The following is a 27013-nucleotide window of genomic DNA, read 5'->3' as shown; positions in this document are numbered from 1 at the left end:
GGGCATAGGCGACTAGTTTTCAATGAGGAATGCTTAGAAGGTCCCACCAAACAGAAACTCCCCACTGGCCCCTTGAATCCATGCTTAAATCTAGTATTGCAGTGGATGTCATCTGCAAATAATAGCACTTTACCAACATGCCAGTTTCTCTTATATCCTAAACTACCAGTTACTAAAGTGATTTTTTCGCTCTTCACGGTTGCAGCTTTGTTTAGTATTGTACAATGATTTCTTGGTTTATTGCAGGTCCCACTGAATCACAAGCTCAACAGAATACAGCTGCGCTTTTTGATGTTCCCATGGATTCCTCATGAAAAATGATCAGACAGGGACAATGAGTAATGAGAAAGCATTTTATTAGAAAACGTAACGAAGTGTTCTCAAAGTACACTTTTATAGAAACGTATCTCAGTAAATAATTTAACCTTGTCAGTTTGTGTGTGGCAGCTTTTCAGTGCAAGTGAGAGTCCAACAGTCTATTAATAGTCTTGTGTTCCCAAAGCCCCTGTGCTTGACCATAAAGCTTTTCCACACGTGGATGGGAGGCCTTCAGTTTCTACGCCGGAGTACATTCACCTGCATCGTGTTATGTGCAGCTCTGAAGGGTTTAACCAACCCTTGGATATGGTATTTTGGCGCAAACGAGTTGGAGCAAGAAGAGGTGTCTGTAAATGAAACATCATGCATGGTCCTTTGGATCCTGCCAAGTTTCTTGTACAGCTGGATAATTCAAACAACATATATACACACACATATACACACATACAACTCTGAGTCATTAAATCAATTAAGGTGGAAATCTCCCCACACATGGATTTATATACTATGCTCCCCAAACAATTTTAATACCAAGAGCCCAAGTGGTAATTTACCTTAAATATCTTCACATAAATAAATATACATATATACAAAGTAAAGAGTTGGGTTACTGTTCTTCACAATGGACATTTATATGGCAACCTAACACTGTCTTCCTTGCTACACACCTTCCAATTGTTTCAATAGTGCTTGCACCAGAATAGCACTGAACTTTGTAGCCAACAGACAAGAGTAATACATTTTATAAACAAAACCTGTGAGACTATTCCTCATTTTTCAAACATTTCTGCCAATTCATTCTTTAAATTCTAATTGGATATTTTTCTTCTGATAATATGTAGCTATAAACATGTGCCCTAGTCATGCAAACCTTGATCCCAAGCCCAAGTTGGGCTGCGCTGGCTCACATGGAGGCCCTGTATGCATTGGCCTTCCTCATTCATTTCAATGGATGAAATCACTTTGTACAGATTTGTCTTCCTCTCATGAAATGAATAGGAAATATGCTGCAAGTGAAGGAGATTCAGCTGTACATAGAGCCATAGTACTCATAAGAGATCACTTATAGTTGCTACAAGTCAACAGAAACAAAAGGCAGCAAGGTCAAATGCTTCTCCATTTAAAATGTTTGCATGAAGCAAACTGTACAGGAGAAAAAGGTTGGTTCAGTTATTTTAATGTTATGGACACTTAACATATTTGGCAAAGGAAATGGAGATCAGAAATTCATTTAAAGGTGAAAAAATATGCTACTATGTTGAGCATATAATAAATTGCACCCAAAGTCAACCAACTTTTTCTGAATAGTTGTAACCCCTATGTTGCAAGAAAAAAAATATTTATGTGACCATTAGGACCATAGAGTATGAACAGAATGAAAGCTGCAGAAATAATTCTGTTTGTATTCAAAAATAAACTTTTGTTTGCAAAAGAGCTTTTGATTCAGCAGAGGCAACCACCAATGGGGTAGGTGCATGAAGTTATCAATGATTCCTTCTTCCTCTCTGCACCCCACAAAAAATAGCTTGAGAAGGTTGGGAGACTATCTAGAACAGCATTAAAGGGAGTGTTAGAGCTCCACAGAAAAGGAGGTATTAGTGAAATGTCCTTCCCTTCCACTAGAGGTCTCCACTTTGGGGCAGCCCATCCTGTTTCACCATCTGAGGCAAAACAGGAATCGCCACCTTCGGTCCCCCTACACTTCCCCACTTCTGCCACCACTGCAATCTGGCTTTTGTTGAGCTTGGCGGGAGCTGGGGTGCTGCTCGTCAAAGCATTCCCAATTAAGCTGATTTGCAATGTGGCCCAAGAATGCCCTGGCTCTTGCTGAACTCAGTGAGAGCCCAGGCACTCCTCAAAGTGTTGCCATTTGGCTTCTTTGCCCATGGGCCTCCCTCCCAGTGGTGGAAGCGGTGGGGTGGGCTGAGCTTCTGCCACCTGAAGCGGGTGCTTCACCTCATCTCATGGGCAGGCCGGCTCTGCCTCCATTGATCAAAGGCCTCTCTGTGAAGGTAAGGACTCTTTGTAAAAAAGGGTCACTGGCTACAACAGATTGCCCAGGCAATATGCTTATATGGCTGTCATTCAATATGGTTTTCTCTAACATTTCTCTAGTTTCTCATTCAAAGAATCTTTCACTTTGCAAATCAACCTCATAAGAACCACAATACTTTCAGCAATATACTAGGGCCTAATGATGGCTTTGTACTGAGCTCTTACACTCCTGAGTACATTTGGTACAGAATGGCAAAAAGAACAGTTGGCATTATTACAAATCAGGTTCAGACTCTGAAGGAATCTGACCTAATTCAGGATGGGTTTTATACATCCAAACCTAGGGAATTTGTTTTTGGAATCCCCCCAAAATGAACAATGCCCCTATAACTAGAAAGGAACACATGAAAGATTGTAGCCACCATCTTCAGTGTGGCTTGTCTTGCATCAAAGTCTACTGTGCTTGTGCATAGAAAAGTTTCAGATACAGGATGTAAGATGTTAGAAAGCCATTACAAAAAGAGAGGAATATTTTGTCACAATGAGAATGTGACATGGACGAAAAACTGCAAGAGTATTAGTCTCTTATCTAGTAAATATGTTGGGCTGGATTCAACTATCCTGGCACGCTAGTGGAAGCCAGTGCAAGGGCTCCCCTCTCCCTGCCCCATGGAAACCTTGCGCCTTCTTCAAATTTGCTCTGGAGGGTTGGAAGAAACAGGCAGGCAGAGGAGAGGGGGAACTGTTCTGTCTGGCAAGCAGAAAACGCTTGCAGTGACAGAACAATCAGAAGAGTGTGACGTTGAATTCCTCCCTTAATTTTTCTTATATACATATAAAGCATTAAATGGCACCAGTCGTACAGAAGCATACTTGCTTAAGACTGAATATGTATACACACAAGGCTAAAGAAGTTTGCAGAGATTTACAGGATGATACAAAATAATGAAGCATAAAAGCTCATACAAACCAGCATTTTAAAAAGTTTAGTTTGCAGTACAAAAAGGACTGTTGGAAAGTTGTCATAGAACAAATATAAAACCACTGCTAACCTAATTTTTGGGCAAGTTTCTTTTCATACCAAAAAGACCTTCCAGGACTGGAACCCACAGGAACTAAAATGATTCAGTATCTTCTATTAATTAGCTTCCATTGTCCTGTATTAAGGTCTTCCTTAACCCATCAGTTCATAACACATTTAGAATTTTTTGCTTTGTTTTAAATTGCAAAGTTAAGGACAGTTCAAAAAGAAAGAGTGCATAACTTTAGTGGCAATATAATATTCAGCACACCAGCTATTAATATACTATTCTTGCTTGGTTTAATATGTAAATCCACCAAGAGATTACATAGTGTTCAACCACCATCTATAGCGCTTTACTGCTGAACATAAATAATGACAAGGCATAGGACTGCAACAAGTCCAAGAGCTTGTAAACCGAGGAACCAGAGCATAACCCAGAAGAATATGACTATTACAGGTTCCACAATCCGTTCTCCAAAATACATCCGTGTGAAGCCAATACTAATGAGGCTTTTGTTGAGCTCTCCAAAGAGAGTTCCCATCTTTTTGTAGTCATCTGTAATAGGTTCAATACTGTAGTCTCTGTCTTCTTCTTGGACCTGCAGTAAGAAAAAAAAACAAACCATTGGATTATTAAAATCTGGATAAATAAATTTGCAGCATGTTACTGCTGCCATTAAAAAAAACACCCACCCACCCTCCTGTGCAGAAATGTTGGTGTTTTTCATCTTTCTGCACTGTAATGCTTTATAGTGGCCCCTACCACAACTAACAATAGCTTGCATTATTGGCTTTTGTCATCCAAAAGCAATGTATTTTATTAATGCCTACAATGTACAAGGTGCTGTTTACTAGAAACACCCCTTTCCCAAACCTGTCATTACCTGAAATCTTCATAAAGGGCTTTGCGTAAATATACTCAGGAGGTTTCCCTTTTCCCCAACACCCTGCTACTTGCACCTTTTTAATTTTAGAAAGTGGTAATTTCTTCCATCACACTACTTTTCCGACCCCAAAGGACCAGAGCTCAGGGGTAGACCATCTGCTTTGAATGAAGAAGGTCCTAAACTCTATCCTTGGTATTTCTGGGGGTGGGGTGGGGGGGCTAGGAAGAGCCCCTGCCTGAAACCCTGGAGAACTGCTGCCAGCCAGTGTAGGTAATACTGGTCTTGACTCAGTATAAGGCAGATTCTGGTTGTCTGCAATTGTGCCTCATGGGCCATGGGAAGAGAGAATGGGGGAGAGATCATTTTTCCTCATTCACTGCTCCATCTTGTCACCTCTCCCCCTTAATAACAGGAGTGTACTACTGAATAATAGCGGCAGAGCCAAGTATTGAATTCCTTATCATCTTTATAAAAAGATATTGTACAAAGCTTCTGTGGACAGGCTTTTGATGGAGATGGGTAATGTAAAGCAAGCTTTTAAGATGATGAAGTACACAATGCACGACACTGCTAATGCTTCCATTAAAGACGAGCAAAGCTCAGCAAGAAGCTACTCATAAATATTTTACTCAACAAGTCAATACTGTTAGCAACACAAGGCTTGCCTTGTAAACTGTAATTATCGTGATTAAATATCCATCATAAAAAAAAATTCTGGAGAAGAGGTTTGTTTTAAGTCTAGTTCTATAGCCAAAACAATTCCTACACTGATGCTTTAATTAGATATCTAACAGCAAGAATAATACAGCTTGCATTTTTTCCCTAGTGAGTAGCAAAACAGGCCAAAAAACCCAATAACAAGCAGTGTAATCTTAAGTACCCTTACTATGGAGTACCCCCCCCCCTTAAGCTCCATGAGACTTACATTACATTACACATGAATAAGTGCAGGAAGTATGTGCCATTAGAAATTAAAATTCTAGTTTAGTAGAATTCATAAGGGTTAAAGTGCTGCCTTACTCATTATAATAAAATGCTGAAAGCTATTTCCAGATAAAGAGCAATATTCATACATCGTTCACCTTGAGGCATATTTTAGCCCCGATCTCCTTTGATGCTGTACACTATTGTTTGCCAACCTTTTTGGGTTCACGGACACATTTATGAAATAGAGGAACTGTTGTGGGCACCACACACATGCCGCAACTCTTTCCTCCCAGCTGAAACCCCTTTGCAATTGCCCACACAGAGTTGGGGGGAGGAGGAGCCTTTGAATAGCTAAATAAGGCTTTGTTCAAGCCCTAATTTCAACAGGGGATGATGCCCTATGGGCACCAGGAAGGCCTCTGTGGGCACTTGTGAGCCCACAAACACTATGTTGGTGACCCATGCCATACATAATCATTTAGCAGAGTATGTTTGTGTCCATGGTTGTGCACAAAAGTCCCCCATTTCATAAACATCAACTAGTTTTATGTGGTTCAATATTTTAACTAACACTTATTAAATACATTTTGCAAAATTACTGTGTAACCTCCTTAAAGTAGATGGATAGTTAGAAAGGAAAAGCTGCAAGTATCTCTTTTTTATATTCAAGTGGTTTCTTCAGACAAAAACAAAACAAAAGTGCACACATCCCCCAAACTAATCAGCAATTTGCACCCAACTTTGAGTTTAGTAATTTCTCCCCCCTCCCAACTTCTGCAGTAATAAAGGTGGAAGGTTTGAACATTCCTCTGTATCTGCACTGTCATTTTTGTGATACAAGGTTTGAAAGATCAGCCTCATGCTAATAATGTAACTGCCCTCTCGAGATCTGCACTATGCAGCACTTCAGTTGCATGCCAAATGTGCAACAAGGTATGGGATTCAGTTGGCAGATCACCCAAAGCGTATACTCCAAAACTGTCCCTTTAATATTCACTCTTTTCCTGCTTTTGCCTTTTATAGAAATGTTGGGTCTCTGGAAGTTGAATCTCTAGGTGAGGAAGCAGATGCATCATGACTTTGGTGCATGCACATGGACACACAATGACTTATGCATGGCTTAAATTCCCTTCTCTTCCCACCCCCACAATAAAAGTATAAATATAGCCAAACGTTGCTGAATGTGTCTGGAATCACATTTGTTCTATAACCAGATCCATTTTGATTAAAGTTATTAAAATATTCTTATTATCTCTCTCTCTTTTAAAAAGGAGACTGTTATAATCAATATAACATACAAGAAATAGTGAAGAAATTTAACCACATGTATTGTGGGAAGGTGACAGCCATGCTTATAACTATTGTGGAATTTCCCTGCTAGCTACTGTTGGGAAAGCCTTTGTCTGCGTAATTCTCAACAAATTACACTCACTGATAGGATCTATCCTGAGTCACAATGTGGCTTTAGAGCTCAGATCAGTGGTCAACATGATTTCCTCACTCGCCAGCTGCAGGAGGAATGCTGAGAGCAGAGAAGCTCCTTGTACATTGCCTTCGTAGACTCGACAAAGGCTTTTGACCTGGTCAGCTGAAAAGGACTCTTCAACAAGATAGGATGCTCACCTAAGATAGGATGCCCACAATATGGTTGTGCCTTCCGCGAGAACATACATGGCACTGTCCAGTATGACTGTTCATCCATGGACACTTTCCTGTAAAGAACGGTGTGAAATAGGGCTGTGCCTTCAGCTTGACTGATGACGGTATGTACTTCCATTCAAGGAGTGGTGGGGATCTGTACAACCTGGCACATCTTCACACCAAGACAAAAGTGTGGTGGGTTCTTATCTGAGATATGTTGGTTTCAGATGACACAGCCTTAAGAGTGCACTCCAAATTAGCTCTACAGAGACTCATCAACCATTTTGCCCAAGCCTTCAGCACTCCATGCAACACATGGTTAGGGTGGTAGACGATTTTGTTTACCTGGGATCCACCATAACCAGCAACCTTTCCATCGATGCTGAGCTGGACAGGTGTATTGGCAAGGCAACTACAGCAATGACTTGCCTTTCCGAGAGCGTTTGGGAGAATGTGATGCTAATGACCAAATACCAAGTTGAAGGTCTACCAGGATTTGTGTTGAGTATGCTGCTTTATGGAAGCGAGTTGTGGAAGCGAGTTGTGCACTTGGCATGACAGAGTCTTGAACAAGCATGTGTTCTTTCAAGGCCACATTCCCAGCATGTTCACACTTCTGCCTCTATAATGTCTATGTTGGCTTGGTCATGCACACAGAATTTAAAATACCAGGACTCCCACGGATGGGTTTTATGGGGAGCTGGCTTCAGGCCCTAGGCCTTTTGGCAGTCTAACTCTGTGTTACAAAGATGTCTGCAAACATGACATGGAGTCTGGTAACATTAACCCTGCCATATGGGAATACCTTGCAGACAACTGCAGTGCCTGGAGACAAGACACTCAAGTTGTATATCCACAGCACCAACCACTGAAATGTCCACTGAGAGGAGCACAGAGAGAAATGCCAGTCTGCACCTGTAGCAGCAAAACCCGAACCCTTCATCTGCCCCAAATGCAAGAAAACATTTCTCTCTCATATCAATCTCTACAGCCACAGCGGGTGCTGTAGCTCTTCAACCATCTGGCTTCCCCTCTTAAGGTACGCACTTCCGTTGTCTGCTGAGACAGACAGATTCCAGTAACTGGGAAGAGGATTAAGCAGTGATTCTTGCTGTGAGAATAGGGTGTTGTAGCACTAGGCAGAGCCAATGTTCTTCAGACATTGTTGGGACTCCCAGCTTCCATTAGCCCCTGCCAGCATGGTAAATGGTGAGGGACGATGGGAGTCATAATCCCATATCATCTGCTACCCATTTGCTGCCCTCTGGTTAGTATACTAGATGTCAAAGACACAAGTACTGTACAAAACCCCACTTCACCATGAAGCTTGCAGCCTAACTTCTGATCTCACAGCGTAATAACACAGGGTTGTTGTGAGGCTAAATGAGGAGCAAGGAAGGAAATAATATATGCCAATGAGAGGAAATGCAATAAATTATAATTGTACACAAGAGGGTTTTAGAATGTATGCAATCACATGTGCGATAGCGCAACTGCTGTAGAATAGAAGCCAAAAGTGTTCGCACAGGATCTTTCTATACCACATCATAAACATTTTCAGAGGGGATAACTCACTACTTTCTTCCACTACTGTTTCCACTAAAAATTTGGTAGTGTTTCACAAAATATAGAATGTATATTTTTCTGGGGGGAAAAATAAAACATAAATTTTAATTTTGTAATGTGAATGAGGGTTAGCAAAAGGTTTTACTGGTTTCTTAAATTTTAAAATGTAACATACCAGGAACAATGTTACAGCAATGGATTTATATTTATGTTCAGATAAAAATAAAATAAGATAGCAAAGCTTGAACAGTCAGGAATGACATTTAACTGGTAGTAAATGGCTTATTTTATTTCTTTTGGGAAGGAAAAACATGAGCAGGCACAGGATTAAGCTGGTCGTGCTGAACTGAGATAAGGAATAAATGAACAATGAAAAGCAAAGCAACCACTATGCAAAAACCTATTCAGCTGTTATATGATTTTTTTTTAATTACCATATGATGTCAGTCATAGCTCCCCCCCGCTTCCCCAAGGTGGGCTCAAGAATTTGGTTATGGCAACTGAACACTTAAATACTAGCTGAGCAAATACCAATCCAGCCAGAACTTTGTGAAGTGGTTTCCTAAAATAAAACCATGGTGCCAAAACTTTGTAGGAAACAGGAACATATACTCTTGTAAGCTGCATGAGCTCACATTAATTGACATTAGAGGGAAAGCAATTAGGCTTGAACAGGTCTAACGCAATTTAGCACTCATGAAACCAATGCAATCTGTACTATTTGTACTCAACACCCATCCCACATCTGTGCTACAGTCCATGTCAAGAACAAATTGCCACATTTGGAATGGCCATGAGTTGGGACAGGACTGTCCTGAATAATACTGTTTATACCAACCATTCTTCCATGCCAATGCCAACTGTACAAACACTGACCAATAGATTTGGACTTATCCCTCCCCCCCCCAAAAAAAACCCCCAGCACTATATTCATGCTGTGTCATTAGTGTGTAAGAAACCAAAACATCATCATGGATTAAGTAGCAACCTAGCAGCTGTACAATCAGGAGATAAATGCTTAGTAGGGGTAGTACTGGGATGTGGATGGCGCTGTGGTCTAAACCACAGAGCCTAGGGCTTGTCGATCGGCAGTTCGAATCCCCATGATGGGGTGAGCTCCCGTTGTTCGGTCCCTGCTCCTGCCAACCTAGCAGTTCGAAAGCACATCAGAGTGCAAGTAGATAAATAGGTATCACTCTGGCGGGAAGGTAAACGGCGTTTCCGTGCGCTGCTCTGGTTCGCCAGAAGCGGCTTAGTCATGCTGGCCACATGACCCAGAATCCGTCTGCGGACAAACGCCAGCTCCTTGGCCTATAGAGCGAGATGAGCGCCGCAACCCCCGAGTCGTTCGCAACTGGACCTAACGGTCAGGGGTACCTTTACCTTTAGGGGTACTACTAAGTACATTTATTGCCGATATCCACAATTTTTAAATATCTAAATGAATGACCTAAAGCTGAAATAGTATGGGAAGTACAAACACCCAGTCTGTGAACTTGTAATTTTAAAAAATCACATAATAAATACTTTGGAACACAAGCAAGTTTCATTTATTTTGCTTTACAGTTTGCTAAACCTATGGAAGTGCACAATAAAAATGCAATATAAAGAATACAAAACATTTATTAAGTGTACAACAGGTATGAAAATGGTATCCTTTTCTGCTTCCCTCATCAGCCAAAATGTGCAAAACTCTGGGCTTGCAGTATTTACTATAAATATCAACCATAAACTGTAATTCATATTATTCATTCCTCATTGAGAAAACTATAATAATAAGCTTATAAGCATACACTTCCGCTAAGGAAGATAACAAGATTTCTAGTTGTTGTTTTTTTAAAGGAAAGGAAAAAGAGAGGAACAGCTAGGAATATAATCTAAAAATCCTTACTTGAATATATATAGTTAATATGCTTGGAAAGAGCTGAGTAACTATGGCACAGATCCAAAGAATTACAGAGTTCCATTCACCCAATGGAGCTTTCCTGTGTTCTCCTCCTTCTGGCTGTATTCCTTTATACCCCCCCCCCCCAAACCACTCCTTAGGGTCACGGATGTGGTGTGGAGGGCTGCAGCTGAAGGAGAATCAGCAGAAATGTGCATTCCAGTGGTACAAGGCACTTTGTGGAACCCACTTTATATAAATGGCGCTCTCTTTGTCAGCTTTTAAAGCGTTTGAAGAGTAAGCTTATGAAACTCTTATGGCAGGCTTCTTCACACATTAACAAAATTCAATTCAGAGATTTGGAGATTAAGCCTTCATTTGGAGGAAGGGCTGTAGCTCAGAGGTAGACCACTTGCTTGGCACGCCCAAGATCCCAGATTCAATCTCCAGGAAGGACTGAGAATTTCCCTTGTCTGAAACCCTGCAAAGTCACTATCAGGGAGTGTGTAGACAATACTGAGCTAGATGGATTAATGGTTTTATACTAAGGCAGCTTCTTATGTCCTCATTATTTTTAACCACCCTTTATTCTCTTCCCACTTTTTTTTTTGCCCTAAAGTAGCTCAGAACACAGATGTAAAAGAAGCTATGGTTGCCTTGCCCTTGCAAAGCAGCCAGTGGAATTGCAGGTGTTTTCCTAGTTTCTGCTGAGTGTGGGGAAAATCTTCAGCAGAGTAGGAAGCTGAGTCAGATGCTGAAATCCAAGTGGTCACCAGATGTTGTGAGGAGGAAAGGCCGCCCTCTTCACAAAAGCTCAGCAAATTCTCAGTAGGCTCTCATGAACAATGTTCTGAAGATCCACCCTTCCCTTACACACTGAAGTCAACATACTGTATAACTATTTAAGAATACAAGAAGAGCCCTGCTGGATCCGGCCAAAGATCCATTTCGTCCAACATCTTCTCACAGAGTCCAACTACATGCCTATGGGAAGCCCACAAACAGGAACCTAACTATATCACTAAAGCCTACAAGTGATATATAAAAGTATGTGAAAGACTTGGTTTCATGACCAGGGGATAGAGAACTCTATAGTAAAAGTATCCAAAGAACAAGCAGATCTTATAAGAATAGCCTCTTAACTTAAAACTCGCCTGTGAGCCACAATTTTGTCCATTAAATTTATGCAAATCCCAAATAGACTCACAGATGCTGTATTTTTTGTTATGCCTAAATTAACAATTATTACTGGAAAGCATCTGTGAAATTTCAGTTGCATTCTCACAAGGTTGGTGCTGATTCCCAATCTCTACTTTCATGGACAACTGCTGTTCTTGAAATGTTATCACAATTTGAATTTATATCACTACAACTCTGTCCCTAACACTTGCGACTCTGAAGATGATTAGGAGTATTTCATTAGGTATTTAGCACTCCTGAAAATATAACCTTATTCTCAGTTGCTAGAAAACTGCAAACACAGAGAATTTTTGTTTCCCCTTTTAGAACACAATGCGGGTCCCACCATCCTACTAAGACAGGAAGAGAGAACAAAAAGGAAAGCATGTTAACTGTCAACAGTTTGTTCCTGAACAGCAGAAAATCTCACGGTTGATTCCACAGATGAGGCCTTGGTTGCAAGTATTGCAAAAGTTAGCCAACAGTAGACAACTTCTTTTTGTAAAGAAGCAACTTACCAATATTTAGTAAATTTAGAATTTGTAAAGAAGCTACTTTCCAATATTTAGTTGCAGAGTACAAAAAGTGGGTGGGCACTGTGGTCTAAACCACAGAGCCTAGGGCTTGCCAATCAGAAGGTTGGCGGTTCGAATCCCCGTGACGGGGTGAGTTCCCGTCGCTCGGTCCCTGCTCCTGCCAACCTAGCAGTTTGAAAGCACATCAAAGTGCAAGTAAATAAATAGGTACCGCTCTGGCAGGAAGGTAAATGCCGTTTCCATGTGCTGCTCTGGTTTGCCAGAAGCGGCTTAGTCATGCTGGCCACATGACCCGGAAACTGTACGCCTGCTCCCTCGGCCAATAAAGCGAGATGCGCGCTGCAACCCCAGAGTCGTCTGTGACTGGACCTAATGGTCAGATGTCCCTTTACCTTTTACAAAAAGCAAGTCTCAGGGACCTTTACATTTTCACTGAATATAACCCATTAGGAGCAGAAGAGCTTGAGGGTAAGCTCTCTAGCCTTTTGATCAGCATGGCAAGATCTTTTCAGAGCTAAAGTTATAACAAAAGTTATAACAAACATCCTTAATGTTTACATAAACATCCCACATCAGTTGTGACATGAAGGAGGTGCTCCTGAACTAGTTTTATGTTCTGAACCACCAATTTCCTAAGTTTTTAAATTAATGTTTTTCAGCACTGCAAGCTCTTGAGAAGCTTCTTAAAAAACTGGATATTGCATCACATCATTGGGTGACAATAATTTGAAGCCCTTTGGCTCCAGGTTCTCTCTGAGACGTTGCATGTTCTCTTTTCCATTACTGTATTTTGGGAACTGTTCCTGGCACAAAGATCCAAACAAAGCAAAACCTGGAGTGATACTGAGCCACCAGAGCTATATTTCGATCAAAGATCAACTCTCATTATTATTTGCAAGAATCTATACTTCTTTTCCTGCAGCATGGTAAGGGGGCATCCCTTCAAACACTTTAGCAAAAATGTGCTGATGCCACATGCCTCCATATATCAACTATCAAGCCATCTGCTGTGCCATCTCACATGCAAACTGACAAGTAGTGTCCTTCTATGTGGACCAAGATAGCCTTGCTTCATAGATTAGCTCCAGCAGCTCAAATCTGGGGAGCCCAAAAAAAAGCCTAGAAGAAGATTCCCACAGTGACAATAAAGGACAAATTTCCCAAGCCAGAATTTATTCAGATTTTTAAAAAAGTGTATTGGCTCCCCAAGGCCTTGGCATCAAATCAAGATGGGGAGAAGAAATGTGTTCACCACATCTTTTGCATAGCTGCAAGAAGCATCTCCAATTCTCATATGGTTTGAAATGGAGATGGTGTTTCAGAAACAGCCTTGAAGTACTTTCCCAGAGCAAGTCACAATAAATAACAAATTAGTTTACACTAGCTGCACTGGCTAATGAGAATGTATGGGGCTAGCCCTAGCCTTGATACTTATGCGCATGCCAGCCATGTTCCCAGGCCAATGTGTGATCAGTTCAGTCTGAAGCGGTCCGTCTTTTAGGTGTATAGGATTTCCAACATGTGAACAAGAACCAGATGCCTGAATAGGGCTAAAATTCATATGCAATGGCCATTAATTCTTTGCTGCCTTTTGTTAATTTTCATTTATTGGCAGCCACATTGGAGGCAGAAAGGTAGCAAGTAAATATTCAGATAGAATACTGTACATAAATTTAGGTAAAAAGGCTAAGGGCTCTAGTAAAATGGGGCTGACTAATTCTTCAGAAAAGGAAATTTTATGACCAGTACCATGGCACAGTGAACCTGCAAAACTCCAGTTAATTCGTGATTGAGCACACCTCTTTGTAGAATGTTGGCAGGTCTCTATAATGAACAGGTTCTTCCAAGCCAGAGGTGCTCATTTTATCTGTTTAGAAAGAACTGTGAGCTCATGCTTTGGACACAATGGTACACAGAGAAAAGATAATAAAGTGAAAGCTGACAGGTATGATAAAAATAGGATTATAAAAGTACTTAAAAAAATTACTCTTTGTAAAAAGCCACCATTTTTAAACAGGCATCTCCTGTTTTTGCTTACACAGTGATGAAGAATGCCTTTAAGATTATGCCAGCTACAACATACCCATGCATTTAGAAACAAATTTTAAATTTAGTTTGTTTCCAAAACAGTAGTTTGTTTCCAAACGACTGCTTTGACCAGAACTGTAATTTGAATCTCTCGTTCCTCCATAAGAACAGCCCTCTTCATACATTAGGGCTCTTCTCTGCACGTACAATGAAAACAGGGAAGTGGCAGACTCTGTCCACACCCATTATCATGTTGAAATATCTGCTACATGTGCCCATAACTACAACCTTACACATGTAAGAAAGGACTCATCTGATCAGGGCTCCTGATTATGTGGAGTTCATCCTATGCACATACACTTGGACACATATTGCAGATGTGTGCTTCAAGAGACATGCAGAGAAGCTTAACACACAAAGCGGGTTTATGTCAATCAATAAACCCAATTCCTCTGAACAAGACAAACATCATTGTAGACTCTTTCCCTGGAATCTTGTACAGTGGTACCTCGGGTTAAGTACTTAATTCGTTCCAGAGGTCGGTTCTTAACCTGAAACTGTTCTTAACCTGAAGCACCACTTTAGCTAATGGGGCCTCCCGCTGCCGCCGCCTGATTTCTGTTCTCATCCTGAAGCAAAGTTCTTAACCCGAGGTACTATTTCTGGGTTAGTGGAGTCTGTAACCTGAAGCGTATGTAACCTGAAGCGTATGTAACCTGAGGTACCCCTGTACTGCCTTTCTTCCAAGAAATCTGAATGATGCTAAGAGGTGCGTCTGTGACTAGAGTCTCTAAACATAAACAAAGGATAGCATACTGGCCTATAATTATTCCACTGCTATGTGATCCTTCAGGTATTTCCAGACTGGGTAAATTGCAGTGCACTGGGTGCACTATTGCAACTACTATGTCTATGTGTACACCTGTGCAGGCATAAAAGGAGACAGAAAAACTGGACCACACCCTACTATTCCATTTCAATAAATTCAGATTAAACTACCACCCCGTAGTGGTTAAGAGCGGTGGACTCGTAATCTGGTGAGCCGGGTTCGTGTCCCCGCTCCTCCACGTGCAGCTGCTGGGTGACCTTGGGCTAGTCACACTTCTCTGAAGTCTCTCAGCCCCACTCACCTCACAGAGTGTTTGTTGTGGGGGAGGAAGGGAAAGGAGAATGTTAGCCGCTTTGAGACTCCTCCTGGTAGTGATAAAGCGAGATATCAAACCCAAACTCCTCCTCTTCTTCTTCTTAACTCCATTCTTGCAAACTCAATGATTGTTGTAACTCCACACATTCTTTGAAAATATGGAGGATTTAACTATTTAGTGTTCTATAGTCACAAAGATTGTGTTTATAGGAGAGTGATTTGTGCGCATGGGTTTAGATACCTTTGCTAGTTCAGGGAAAGCAACCTGAAAGACCCACAAACTATCCCAAAACATATTAGTATTAAAACCCAGTCAACAAAACCTGCCTCACCACATTCACAGCCACACCATACATCTGAAGTGCATGACTTTCCCTAAAGAATCCTGGAAACTGTGATGTGTTAAGGATGTTGGGAATTGTAGCTCTGTGAGCCACAAACTACAGTTCCCAAGATTCTTTGGGGGAAACTATGTGCTTTAAATGTATGGGGATGTGGCATAGGAAAATTAATATAGGGTTCTTATCCTCTCCCCCCCCCCAAAGTAATTGGGAGGGAATCACACTCGTGTGGAAAGTTTGCATAACCACATAAACATAGCTGTGGGATGTATTTTCCCAATACATCATCAGGAAAACTTGCAAGGGGGTTAGCAGAACTCCACCCCCCCCCCCACTTCCAGGAAGTTCAGTGTCTTTTCCCCCCTAACGATCACCATCCTCCAAACTTATCTGATGGGGGGAAGCAAAGATATCCTAGCATGGATTCCTTCCTTTCACAACAGCAGCCACGCTTTTCAAATTTTATTTTCAGAGCGCAAGCGCCACAGGCACGATATTATAGACAGTGAAAGGAGGGAGGGAAGGGGGGCTCCCCCCCCCCCCACCGCTTATTCTCGTGCGCGCGTTTTGCGCGTGCACTGCCCGGCTTTTGCCAGCGCTGCACAGGTGCGGCGCCCCACCCCTTACAAAACCACGTCCCGGTCCCACCACCAAGGCTTGGCTCCCAGGACCCAAGAAGAGCCACGGGCTGCATCGGACCCAAAAGGTGTGTGTGTGGTTTCTTGCACGATCCTGCAAACGACAATCGGCTAAACCAGACGCTTCTGCAAGAAGCCCCCGGAAGGCAACGGCCACAACCGTTCTCCCGGGCAACTGGTGGGGCGGATCCTGCCTGGTCGAGGTTCAAAAAAGAGGGAACTCGCGTTTTACAACCCGCACCTGTCCGCCCGGAGATGCAGCCGCTCACCTGCAGTTGTTCCTCCTCGCCCTCGCCCTCCTCCTCTTCTTCCCTAGGCGGCGGCTGCTGCTGCTGCTGCTCCCGGTGCTGCCTCCTCCGCCTGTGCCGGGCGACTGCCCTCCCGCCCGGAGACGCCAACGATGGCGCCGGCTCCCAGTCCCTCTCGAAGGCGTATTCGGGCGGCGGGAGCAGCAGCTCCTCGGTCGAGCCCATCCCTCCCCTTCGTCGCGGGGTGCGGGAGCGCCTTCCTCCAGGCTGGGGAGAGGGCAGCTCCCGCCAACGGGCGCTGGGCGGGCACGACTAGCGACCCGGCGGCGGTCTGTCACGCTGCCGCTTCTTCTGTTGCCTCGGCGGCCGCCTCTGCCGCCTCGCAGGGCGGGTCTCGAGAGGCGTCACGGGGTTTGCAGGAGGAGGAGGAAGGGGGCGAGGGTTGTGCCGGCGCTAGAAGGAAAAGGGGCGGGGTGTGTGTGTGTGTGTGTGTGTGTTGCGCGAGTGTCGGTGAGCGCGTGTGACAGAAACGGTGCGTGTCTATAGCCCGCCTTTGCTCGTGAGGCAGAGCTGGAAATGCGTTTCCACGCACATGCACGCTTCATATTTGTGTGCTCACCCTCCCACGGTGCATGCGGTATGCACAGGGCCGGATTTAGGTTTGATGAGGCCCTAAGCTGCTGAAGGTAATGGGGTCCTTTATATGTCCAGCTGTCCTTTGTCAACAACAAATTGTCGCTGGTTTTTTGTGTTGAATATATGCTATATGGTAATTTATGGGCCTAACAGGTATCTAAAGCCATTTGCACATAACAAAACACGTATTTTATCAAAGTAATTGTTGAACTGAAATACAGGTAGGAAGAAGTATATTACTGTAATAGTGAAAAATGGGGGGGGGGGGGCCAAGAGAGTGGGGCCCTAAGCTATAGCTTGTTTAGCTTATACGTAAATCCAGCACTGGGTATGTAGCTGCACATATAGATACATGCAGTGCTTCCCCCACCTTAAAAATGTTTAGGGGCACTCTCATTTTGACTCAAGAAAATCACCATTTTATAGTTAAAATTGGGGAAAATAAATACAGTAAATGGACAAAAGTTCAAAGGTTCACAAAATGCGCCCCCCCCCCCAGAAAAAAAAAGCACTGGGTGTATGCGCACACACACACACACACACACACACACACACGGACACACCCAATCAAACACATAATACAACAGCTCCTGCTTGCCACTGGCAGTTCCCCTTTTTTGTCACCTGGCCCTGCTAAACCACACACTCCTCTCCCCCACCTTGCTTCCTAGGAGTTGTTTGGTAGGATAGGGTGCCTTGTTAAAAAGGTAAACGGGTGTTAGCAAAAAATAAAATAAAGCAGTAGTCTGGGGGACACTGAAATGTTAAGAAATGCATTATGGCAATGGTTCCCAATTAGTTAAGTACTGTGTGGACCGTCTGCTTTTCAAAAGCCAAGCAATGAACCCCCTACTTTTGAAAATGTTGACGTCTCTGTGGTTTTTGTTATTGTTGCATGAATGTTGCCACCATACCCTCCAACATGTCCCGGTGCCTTTTGGGGCGCTACAGTCTTGTGCGATACGCACGCCCGGTTGCAATTTCGTGCATTTTTAGACACCGTTCTCTTTGGATGTCCCAGACAGATGACAAGGATGTGCCATGGGCCCCCTGGGTAGGTTACCCTGGGGTCTGTGGACCACCAATTGGGAACCACTATATTATGACACATTCTGCTCCATGTGATTATACCCTCCATTTCTAGAAGAGGAGCCCTGTTAAGTATTTAATGAGCTACATGTTACACTGGTATGAATGAGAATTGCTAGCAGTACAACACCCTTCTTCAGAGTTTAGCTCCCTCCTCATAGTCTGCAAATTATATTTCTAAGCAGGCAAGGGGATAGTCAGGATCAGGCCTGTGAGTTGCTTTAAAGTGTTTCTAATGTTAAGGGACGCGGGTGGCACTGTGGGTTAAACCACAGAGCCTAGGGCTTGCCGATCAGAAGGTCGGCGGTTCAAATCCCCACGATGGAGTGAGCTCCCGTTGCTCAGTCCCTGCTCCTCCCAACCTAGCAGTCTGAAAGCACATCAAATTGCAAGTAGATAAATAGGTACCGCTCCGGCGGGAAGGTAAATGGTGTTTCCGTGCGCTGCTCTGGTTCGCCAGAAGCGGCTTAGTCATGTTGGCCACATGGCCCGGAAGCTGTACACCGGCTCCCTCGGCCAATAAAGCGAGATGAGTGCCACAACCCCAGAGTCAGACACAACTGGACCTAATGGTCAGGGGTCCCTTTACCTTTACCTAATGTTGTGTTTTAATGGGACCTTAGGATGAAGGGCAAGTAATAATATACTAATAATACAAGTCAGGTGAGTTTTGTTTTTTTAATGCACTCTTGTCACACAAATATGTCCAGCTGCTATTTAAAGCAAATGTCCCAAAAGGCTTGGGATTCTGAAAGCTAGCAAGAATTTTATTGTCTCATTCCGATAAGAAAAGGGAAGTCTGATAAGAAAAGAGAAGCATCCAGGTAGCAATTGAATCCAGGAAAAAGCTAGGTGATAACGCTTGAATACAGATCATGTAATGAGACTATCTACGTATCTCATACAGCAACCACATCAGGTGTTGTAACCTTCCAACAATTTGACTTCACCCTGAAAGGTGCTCTCCGTTGTTTCTTGATGCAGATGGATGCCAACCAACAGATTTCTTAAACCAGCACTTGTTGAAACATTTAGTTGCCCGCAAATTATTATTTGAGATTCGTTGAGCCTTCAGCTACCCAAGTAGAAGAAATGCTGTCATTCTCACAAGATGGCTCTAGTGAGTCTCAGTGGATGGGTTTTCAGGTTACTAAGTGCACATTTACTACTGTACTTAATAGTTTCTCAGGAATAGGAAGAAGATTCTGGCTGCAAGTACCCGGTATTCCATCTCCTGTGTCAACAGAATACAAACTAGGCATTTATTTTCCTCATTCCCAGTGTACAGATGCCTGGAGTTCACTATGCCTTTCCTCACACTGAATTGCACAGCTTATGTTCATAACCTTACTAAGCAATAGGGAATAGACAGGGTGAAGCAGAACAATCGAGTGCCTTGTGACCCTCGACAGCCTCACTCCTGTCCCTTTTAAATTTATCCAACGGATTATCTGAAATGTCTTAACTTGTAATGCCAATAAAGGTATTTGTATTGTATTGTTGTAATAATAATAATTGGTGCAGTCTAGAGTAGCATTAGCTTTTTTTGCAGCTGCATCACACTGTTGACACATATTAAGCTTGGGGTCAACTAAGACCCCAAGATCCTGTTCACATGTACTACTGGCAATCCAGGTGTTCCCCATCTTATATTTGTGCCTGTGGTTATTCCTACCTAGGTGTAGAACCTTACATTTGCCCCTATTGAAATGCATTTTGTTTAGTTTTTGCCCAGTTCTCCAATCTGTTAAGGTCATCTTGAATCCCGATGATTCTATGACTGAAATGTCGAAAAGCTACACACAGAAGGGCCTATACATTGTTGCTGAAAAGACAGGTCAAGTGATCAAGCTGGCTTAAGAAGTGTACGGGTGTGTGAACCAGCGAGTCAAAGGAGCAAGAAAACCAAGGGAAGAGATGGAACTGAATGACACATATTGACTTGAAAGAACTGGGAGAACATCTGGTATCAGGTTCTCTAGTAATGTTCTAAATCAAATCATCTGACTGAGCAAAACAGGATAATGGGGCTGTGGGGAGGGTGGGAAGGAGCCATTTGGATCCAGTCAAAACATTTGTGATCATAAACAGGCTGCTTTCTTTCTGCTTCCAAGGTCAGCAATATACACATACATTTGCTACATGTCTACCTCAATAACATTATTACATTTATAGTGTCTGGTGCTTTTCAGTGTAGTTTTGTGTTGGATTGGGAAAGCTGTTACTTGCTTGTTCTAAAAATATTTTCGTTTTTCTAATAAAAATAGTCTGAAAGTCCTCTGTGTGCAAGGTTTAAACTGCTGAGACATCCTTGTTTCCCTCTTTAACAAATATGAAAAAATAAATGCAGTAACCTGTGGGTTTTTTAAAAAAAACAAAAACAAAAAACCCCTTATGATTTCAGATTTTCTTGAAACAAAACAATTTAGTGGGATATTTGATACATTTTAAAATTGTCAGAGCTGAGTCAAAATGAATCATATACTTGATTAATATTTTATTTTGCAAATTTACTGTTAAGGACAAATGATTTTCCAAATGCATAAATTATTTAACAGTATTAGGTAACAGATTTGTCAGCCAAAATGCTTTTGCATTAATATTGCCAAAATATGAGACTCTTATCATTGGGACTGGGGGGCGAGAAAGGGTAGCTTATTTTTACTTTGGTGCAACAGTGGCTTCTCAGCATTGCCTTTTAAAGCTTTCCCCACACTGGTTCAGAAATCTTTTAAAGAGAACATTTCTGGTTGCAAGTGTTGTGTGATGCAATCTTTCCTTATAATTCTTTAATTCCCGAGAACAGTGAAATTTGAAATAAGAACTATGATCTTAACACCTGTGAGGGTCTGTAGGGAGGGAGGTGGACTTTCAGACATTTTGGGTTTTAAGTCATTTAGGGTTTTAAACACTAACCTTAGCACCTTGAATTGAGCCCAGAACCTGCGCAGCTGCTTAAAAAAAAGATGATACAGTCATACCTTGGTTGTTGAACAGAACCCGTTCTGGAAGTCCGTTCGACTTCTGAAAATGTTTGACAACCAAGGCGTGGCTTCCAATTGGCTGCAGGAACTTCCTGCACTCAATTGGAAGCCTCGGAAGCTACAGAAGCCGCGCCAGACATTCGGCTTCCAAATAGCGTTCACAAACCGGAACACTCCCGGGTTTGTGGCATTCAGGAGCCAAAACGTCTGGGTCACAAGGCGTTCAGGATCCAAGGTATGACTGTATATTGGTTCTAAATGTAACCCTAGCCAGTAATCTAGGAGGAAACAGTGATGCCTCTGACCCCCTTCTGACTTTGCTCTCATCTATCACATGCATGGAATATCTGACATATTACCCTCCCCCCCCCCCGACAGAAAAATGTTCCCCAACCCTGGTCTCTCAAAGCTGCATTGTTTCAGTGTAATTCATCTTTCATTGACAATGCAATCCCCCCCAATAGCATTACCACCACCACTACACAAATGGGACACCACACACATCCTTCACCACTGAAATTTGAGACCCTAGGGTCTGCTGTTGCAGGTCCCCACCCTGATTTAGGAGCTATGGTTTACATGGCCACCTTTGGTGTATTTCAAATAGTCTCTCTCTCTCTCTCTCTCTCTCTCTCTCTCTCTCTCTCTCTCTCTGTGTGTGTGTGTGTGTGTGTAAACTACACTGAGTTAGTGCACAAGGAGTAGAATTCAATAGAATTCAAATAATACAATGAAATACAATATATGAAATAAAGGAAGCAATAAAAATACAATTAAAAATCAATAAGAACGTTCTGTGTGATGGATGTGCCATCTCCTGCCTTTGACAACAAAGCCACAATCACACTGCTGACCACAGGGAACGCCTGCCCTAGTGGATGCAGGGCTGTGGTTGTTTTGTCTTTGTGAGGTTTCTATGAGTGATGTGTTCTTCTTTCCATTAAACATTTCTCAAGTGCTCCACAGCCTCCCTGGCTGCCTTCGCTTAGTGATCTGAGAAAGCCCTGTGGAATGAGTTACTGCCTGATGGCTTTCCCTAAATGTGGGAAGCAGAGAAAGTAGCAATCAAGCACATGAAATAGGTGCACTCACTGATTTTGTTTTTAAGAGGTTCTTCTACCTTAAAAAACAACAACACACTTTCTGCACTATTTATTTTAAAAGTAAAAACAACACTTTGCCTAAAAAAAGAAAAAAGAACAGGTGTTAGGCATATAGCATGTGGTCTCTTTGCTTTCCTGTAAAGCTTAGCAGAGGAACATTATGTGAGTTTTCAAGAAACATGGGTACTTGGGAAGAATGCAGACCACTAGAAAGCTGATTTACAGAATGGAAGACTGTCAAGCACCCGGTAACCACTTTGAATATAAGGTAAGTGTGACAAAAACCTTGCACCCAATGCATGACCAGAGGCATACCTAGGCTGCCTTACGCCCTTGGCAAGAGCTATATCTGTGCCCTGCCATCCACAGGGATGGGGCAGAATGTGGGGTGCAACGGGTGTGGGGTGGAGTGGAATGGGGGCACGGTATGCTTATATGTGCTCTGCTGACGTGTGTGGGGTCCAGGGGCTGAACCCCTGTGCGAATGGTCACAGCCTGTACCGCCCTTCATCCCAAAATTATAGGGCAGTTCACGGCATAACAAAACAAAATGGAAACACAAAATACATAATAAAAACAAAACTAATAACTCCTCCCTCAAAAACGCATTTAAAATGACATAGAATGTTAGTCAAAGGCCTGGTTAAAGAGAAATGTTTTCACCTGGTGAATCTCCCTGGGGAGAGCATTCCACAAGCGAGGAGCCTCCACAGAAAAGGCATGTTCTTATGTTGCCACCCTCAGGACCTCTCTTGGAGGAGGCACATGAAAAAAACCCTCAGGTGATGATTGCAGGGTTTGGGTCGGTAGACAAGAATTTTATCAACTCTTGGGGAAAAAACAGCAGCAGAAAACTCCCGACTCCAATCAGACAGCTCAGTTCAGTGCCCTCCAGTGGCTTGTAATAACAGTCCAGCTATGTACACATTACTGCAGAGCTTTCCAAACTGTGTGTTGCGACACGTAAGTGTGTCAGCTGCAGTGTGTAAGTGTGTCACATTAACGCTCCCCGTGCTCCTTGTGGGGCTGGAAAGGGGTTAGTTTAACCTCCCTTTTTTTTTTAGTAAAACTGAATTACTGCGTTGTGAAATGATGCATGTCTAAAAAGTGTGTCACCAACATGAGAAGTTTGGAAAGCTCTGCATTACTGGCTTAAAAAGCAGCTAACTTGTTCTCCCCCCCCCCCTAGTCAGATCGAAACTGTTTTGGGGAGAAATGCACCAAAATGCATTATTTCGTAAGAAACAAGAAGATAGATACACGATAGATATCTATCGTAAGACAGTAAGAGCTGTTCGACAGTGGAATTTGCTGCCAAGGAGTGTGGTGGAGTCTCCTTCTTTGGAGGTCTTGACAACCATATGTTGACAACCATATGTCAGGAGTGCTCTGATGGTGTTTCCTGCTTGGCAGGGGGTTGGACTCGATGGCCCTTGTGGTCTATTCCAACTCTATGATTCTAGATATGGATTGTGACCGATGTCGTATTTAGTGCACTGAATTCAGAGGCAGCGGCAGTGTAAATATAGGCTCAGTGGTGCTGAACTCAGTGGTTATATTTCTCATAAGAATGTGGGGCTGAATTATGCCTTGTTTGCTTGGCTTTTCCAAGAAAGTTAAAACAATTTCTTTATACCTTGAGTTAAACATATGACATTTTTAAAAAAGTAACCTTGTGATAGATTGTTCTATCTGCAACCCTTTCCCTCTTTTCCTAACCCCATTCTTTCTTCCTCTGTGTGCTCTGGTATGTAAATTAAGACACATGCCAGGTTAAAATTAAATGAGAATTCATAGATTGTCTCCTCCTTTAAAAATAAATTGCATCTTGCCATCCTGTGAATAATGAAGGTGATGGCTGAGCTTTCTTTTTCTTTGTAAAATTATAGCTGTTTTCCTACCTATGTCTGTGGGGTGCAGAAGAATTTTAAAGGGCATATTAGGAAAATGACAGTATTTAAATCCATTGCATCTTTATACAGAGTACTTTAAAAAGCTGCATACTTAAGAGTTGTTTTAGGCGGTTATCCAGAGGTTAACCTGATAAATCTAAAATTATTGCTATAAATAAATCAAAGGAAGGCCAGGAACAGTAACAGATGGGACTTCTGGAAAGATTTGAAACATTCACACATGTTCTTCTTCATAAACATTCAGTCTGAGATCCTTAGATTTGTAAGCCTGCTGTAAAAGTAGAGATTTCCCCATAGCGGCTACAGACTTCAGATGTATTCAGCTAAGTCTTACTCATAGTAAAGTTCAGTGAAATTAATGAACATGAATAAGTTAGGGATATTAATTTTAATAAAAGCTTGGTTAAATACCACCCCCTTCATTTTTAGGAAAGCTATGTGAGAGGAAAGCGAAGATGCATATTACTGCTGTGAGAATTAATTATTACAAAGTGGTTAACGAAAGCTCAACTACTACATTCTAGAAATTTCAGAATGTTTTGGGTATGTCTACTCAGAGGCAAGTCCCATCGACTTCAGTGGGGCTTAATTCTATATGTACAGCATTTCAGCCTTAAGATATGTAATGGAACTCTGAGCAATTTCAGTGTATGTGAATTAATCTTTGCCCCTTCCAAAAGTTTTTAAATGAAACGTATTGAATCAAATAGAATGTATATCTTCATAAGCAATGATTTGCCACATAGAAGTGATTAACTGAAAGATCTGAAGGAGTTTATTCTCATTTTTTGTATAACATGAACCCTGTACTGATTGCTCTCTTTCACCAAGCAACACCAAGCAATGCCAATTATTTTTGTAATTAATTATGGTGTGTCTGTGTAAACAAAGAACAGAGCCCTTAAAGAGAATTAATTGAAATGTCTTGCATATGCCTGCTTATCTTTTAAGGCAGATTTAACCTAGATTGCTGGTCTATAACTTTCCTTAAAGCACAAACATTTCTCGCCCTTTGGAATTTACAATATCTATATGGAATAAAAGCAAGATACATTTTATGAAAAAAAGGATATCAGTGCCTGTTAACCACCATTTTGTTGTTTAGTCGTTTAGTCGTGTCCGACTCTTCGTGACCCCATGGACCAGAGCATGCCAGGCACTTCTGTCTTCCACTGCCTCCTGCAGTTTGGTCAAACTCATGCTGGTAGCTTCGAGAACACTATCCAACCATCTCGTCCTCTGTCGTCCCCTTCTCCTTGTGCCCTCCATCTTTCCCAACATCAGGGTCTTTTCCATGGAGTCTTCTCTTCTCATGAGGTGGCCAAAGTACTGGAGCCTCAGCTTCACGATCTGTCCTTCCAGTGAGCACTCAGGGCTGATCTCCTTAAGAATGGATACGTTTGATCTTCTTGCAGTCCATGGGACTCTCAAGAGTCTCCTCCAGCACCATAATTCAAAAGCATCAATTCTTCGGCTAACCACCATAGCTTTGGTCAGTTCTGAAACTGAGTATCTTCAGACTGAAAGCAGATGTGAAATTATTAATTATGTGAATGTTTTGGTTGTTAAAAAGAAAATAATATTGATTTATTAGTTGTTTTACTCATAAAAATGACCCAAAGTGACTTAGAAACATAACAGAAATACTGAAACCAATTGCAATAAATACAATAGTTGTCATCACCATATCTTGGGGGGGGGGCGTCCTGCAGACATCCTTTTTAGTGCACATTCATGCACTCAAACAGGTGCCTTACAAATGTTTTTGGATTACACCTCCAGCCACCCCCTGACCATTAACCATATTGGCTGGTTCTGATGGGAGTCGTCCCCCCCAAGATCTGGAGGGCACCAGGTTGGGGAAGGTTGAACTGACCCTTGCTTGTATTCTTGAGCCATGTTCAGACACTATGCTTGAGCAAGGAACACCAAGGCATATGGCTTTATGTGCTGCCCACTATGTCTCCATCATCTTCTCCCGATCTTTGTTGAGCACTGAAGGAAACTTCAAAGCATGTTTGACTGAATGTACATTATCTGGGTTCCAGATTGGGAGGAGACTACCAAGTGTGTTCAGACAAATGCATTTAGAAGCCCCCTTCAGATCTCCTAGCTCTATGTGTGGAAGTCAGCAATGGAGAGTTCAAACTTTATATTGAGAACAGGGCTTATATTGTCCTGAAATCTGTTCATTCCCAGCCAGCCCCATAGCCATAAGCTGCTCCTTTCCAAATGTCATGTGCTTTGCTTTCTGGCTGAAAAAATTATTTTTCGTGATTCTTCTGCAAGGTTTCTCCACAGGGTATTTTCCCTTCCTGCTCTGCTGATCTAAAAGAAAAGAAGCCCTTTCTTGGCAATTAAAAAGCAAAAACCCTAAACATAATTTGTAAGATGTCTAATGCCATGTAGAACACTGATACTTCACAGAGCTGCCTCAGTATCCATGAATCCATGATTAGCAGTCACTTAGCTACAAGAAAAATGGCTCAAGTTGTTGACGCATAGCGTATTCAAAGGAATCAAAGAGAACGGATAATTTGTTTCACAAAGCATATTCTTCATCATTTGTCAGAAATAGGACTTTGGCGCCAATTATTTCCCCAGTGGCCTACCTCCACTATTCAATATTAAAAATAATTTTATCAGGCTGTCACTGCCAAAATTAGCAAACTGAGAGAGTTCACCTTTTAAAAATGAGTACCTGCAGTTCAGATAATCAGCATATATTTCAGATACAGTGTCAGCGTTACTCATTTATTGGCTAATCGTTGACAACTTTATACTTTATATTAATTCACAGGGAGTCCAAATCCAGAATCTTATTCTGTCTTTGCAGCCTGTGTAATGGCTCACATTTTTAATTTGGCCCCAAATTAAGTAAAACAGCTAACATTTCAGCTCATATTCCAATCATAAACACATTTATTTATC

General features: G+C 42.2%; 1 protein-coding gene across 1 annotated transcript; it reads right to left on the bottom strand.

Annotated features, from left to right (window-relative positions):
* Positions 1-339: 339 nt before the first annotated feature.
* FAM241A (family with sequence similarity 241 member A) lies at positions 340-16762 on the bottom strand. The gene is made up of 2 exons (XM_028742977.2): positions 16379-16762; positions 340-3936 (listed from the first exon to the last, which is right to left on the bottom strand). The coding sequence occupies exons 1-2, from the start codon at positions 16580-16582 to the stop codon at positions 3691-3693; spliced, it is 450 nt and encodes a 149-aa protein (XP_028598810.2). The 5' UTR covers positions 16583-16762; the 3' UTR covers positions 340-3690.
* Positions 16763-27013: the final 10251 nt, after the last annotated feature.

Source organism: Podarcis muralis, chromosome 9 (genome assembly GCF_964188315.1).
Source record: "Podarcis muralis chromosome 9, rPodMur119.hap1.1, whole genome shotgun sequence".
Lineage (NCBI taxonomy): Eukaryota > Metazoa > Chordata > Lepidosauria > Squamata > Lacertidae > Podarcis > Podarcis muralis.
This window is presented reverse-complemented; position numbering and strand designations above follow the sequence as displayed.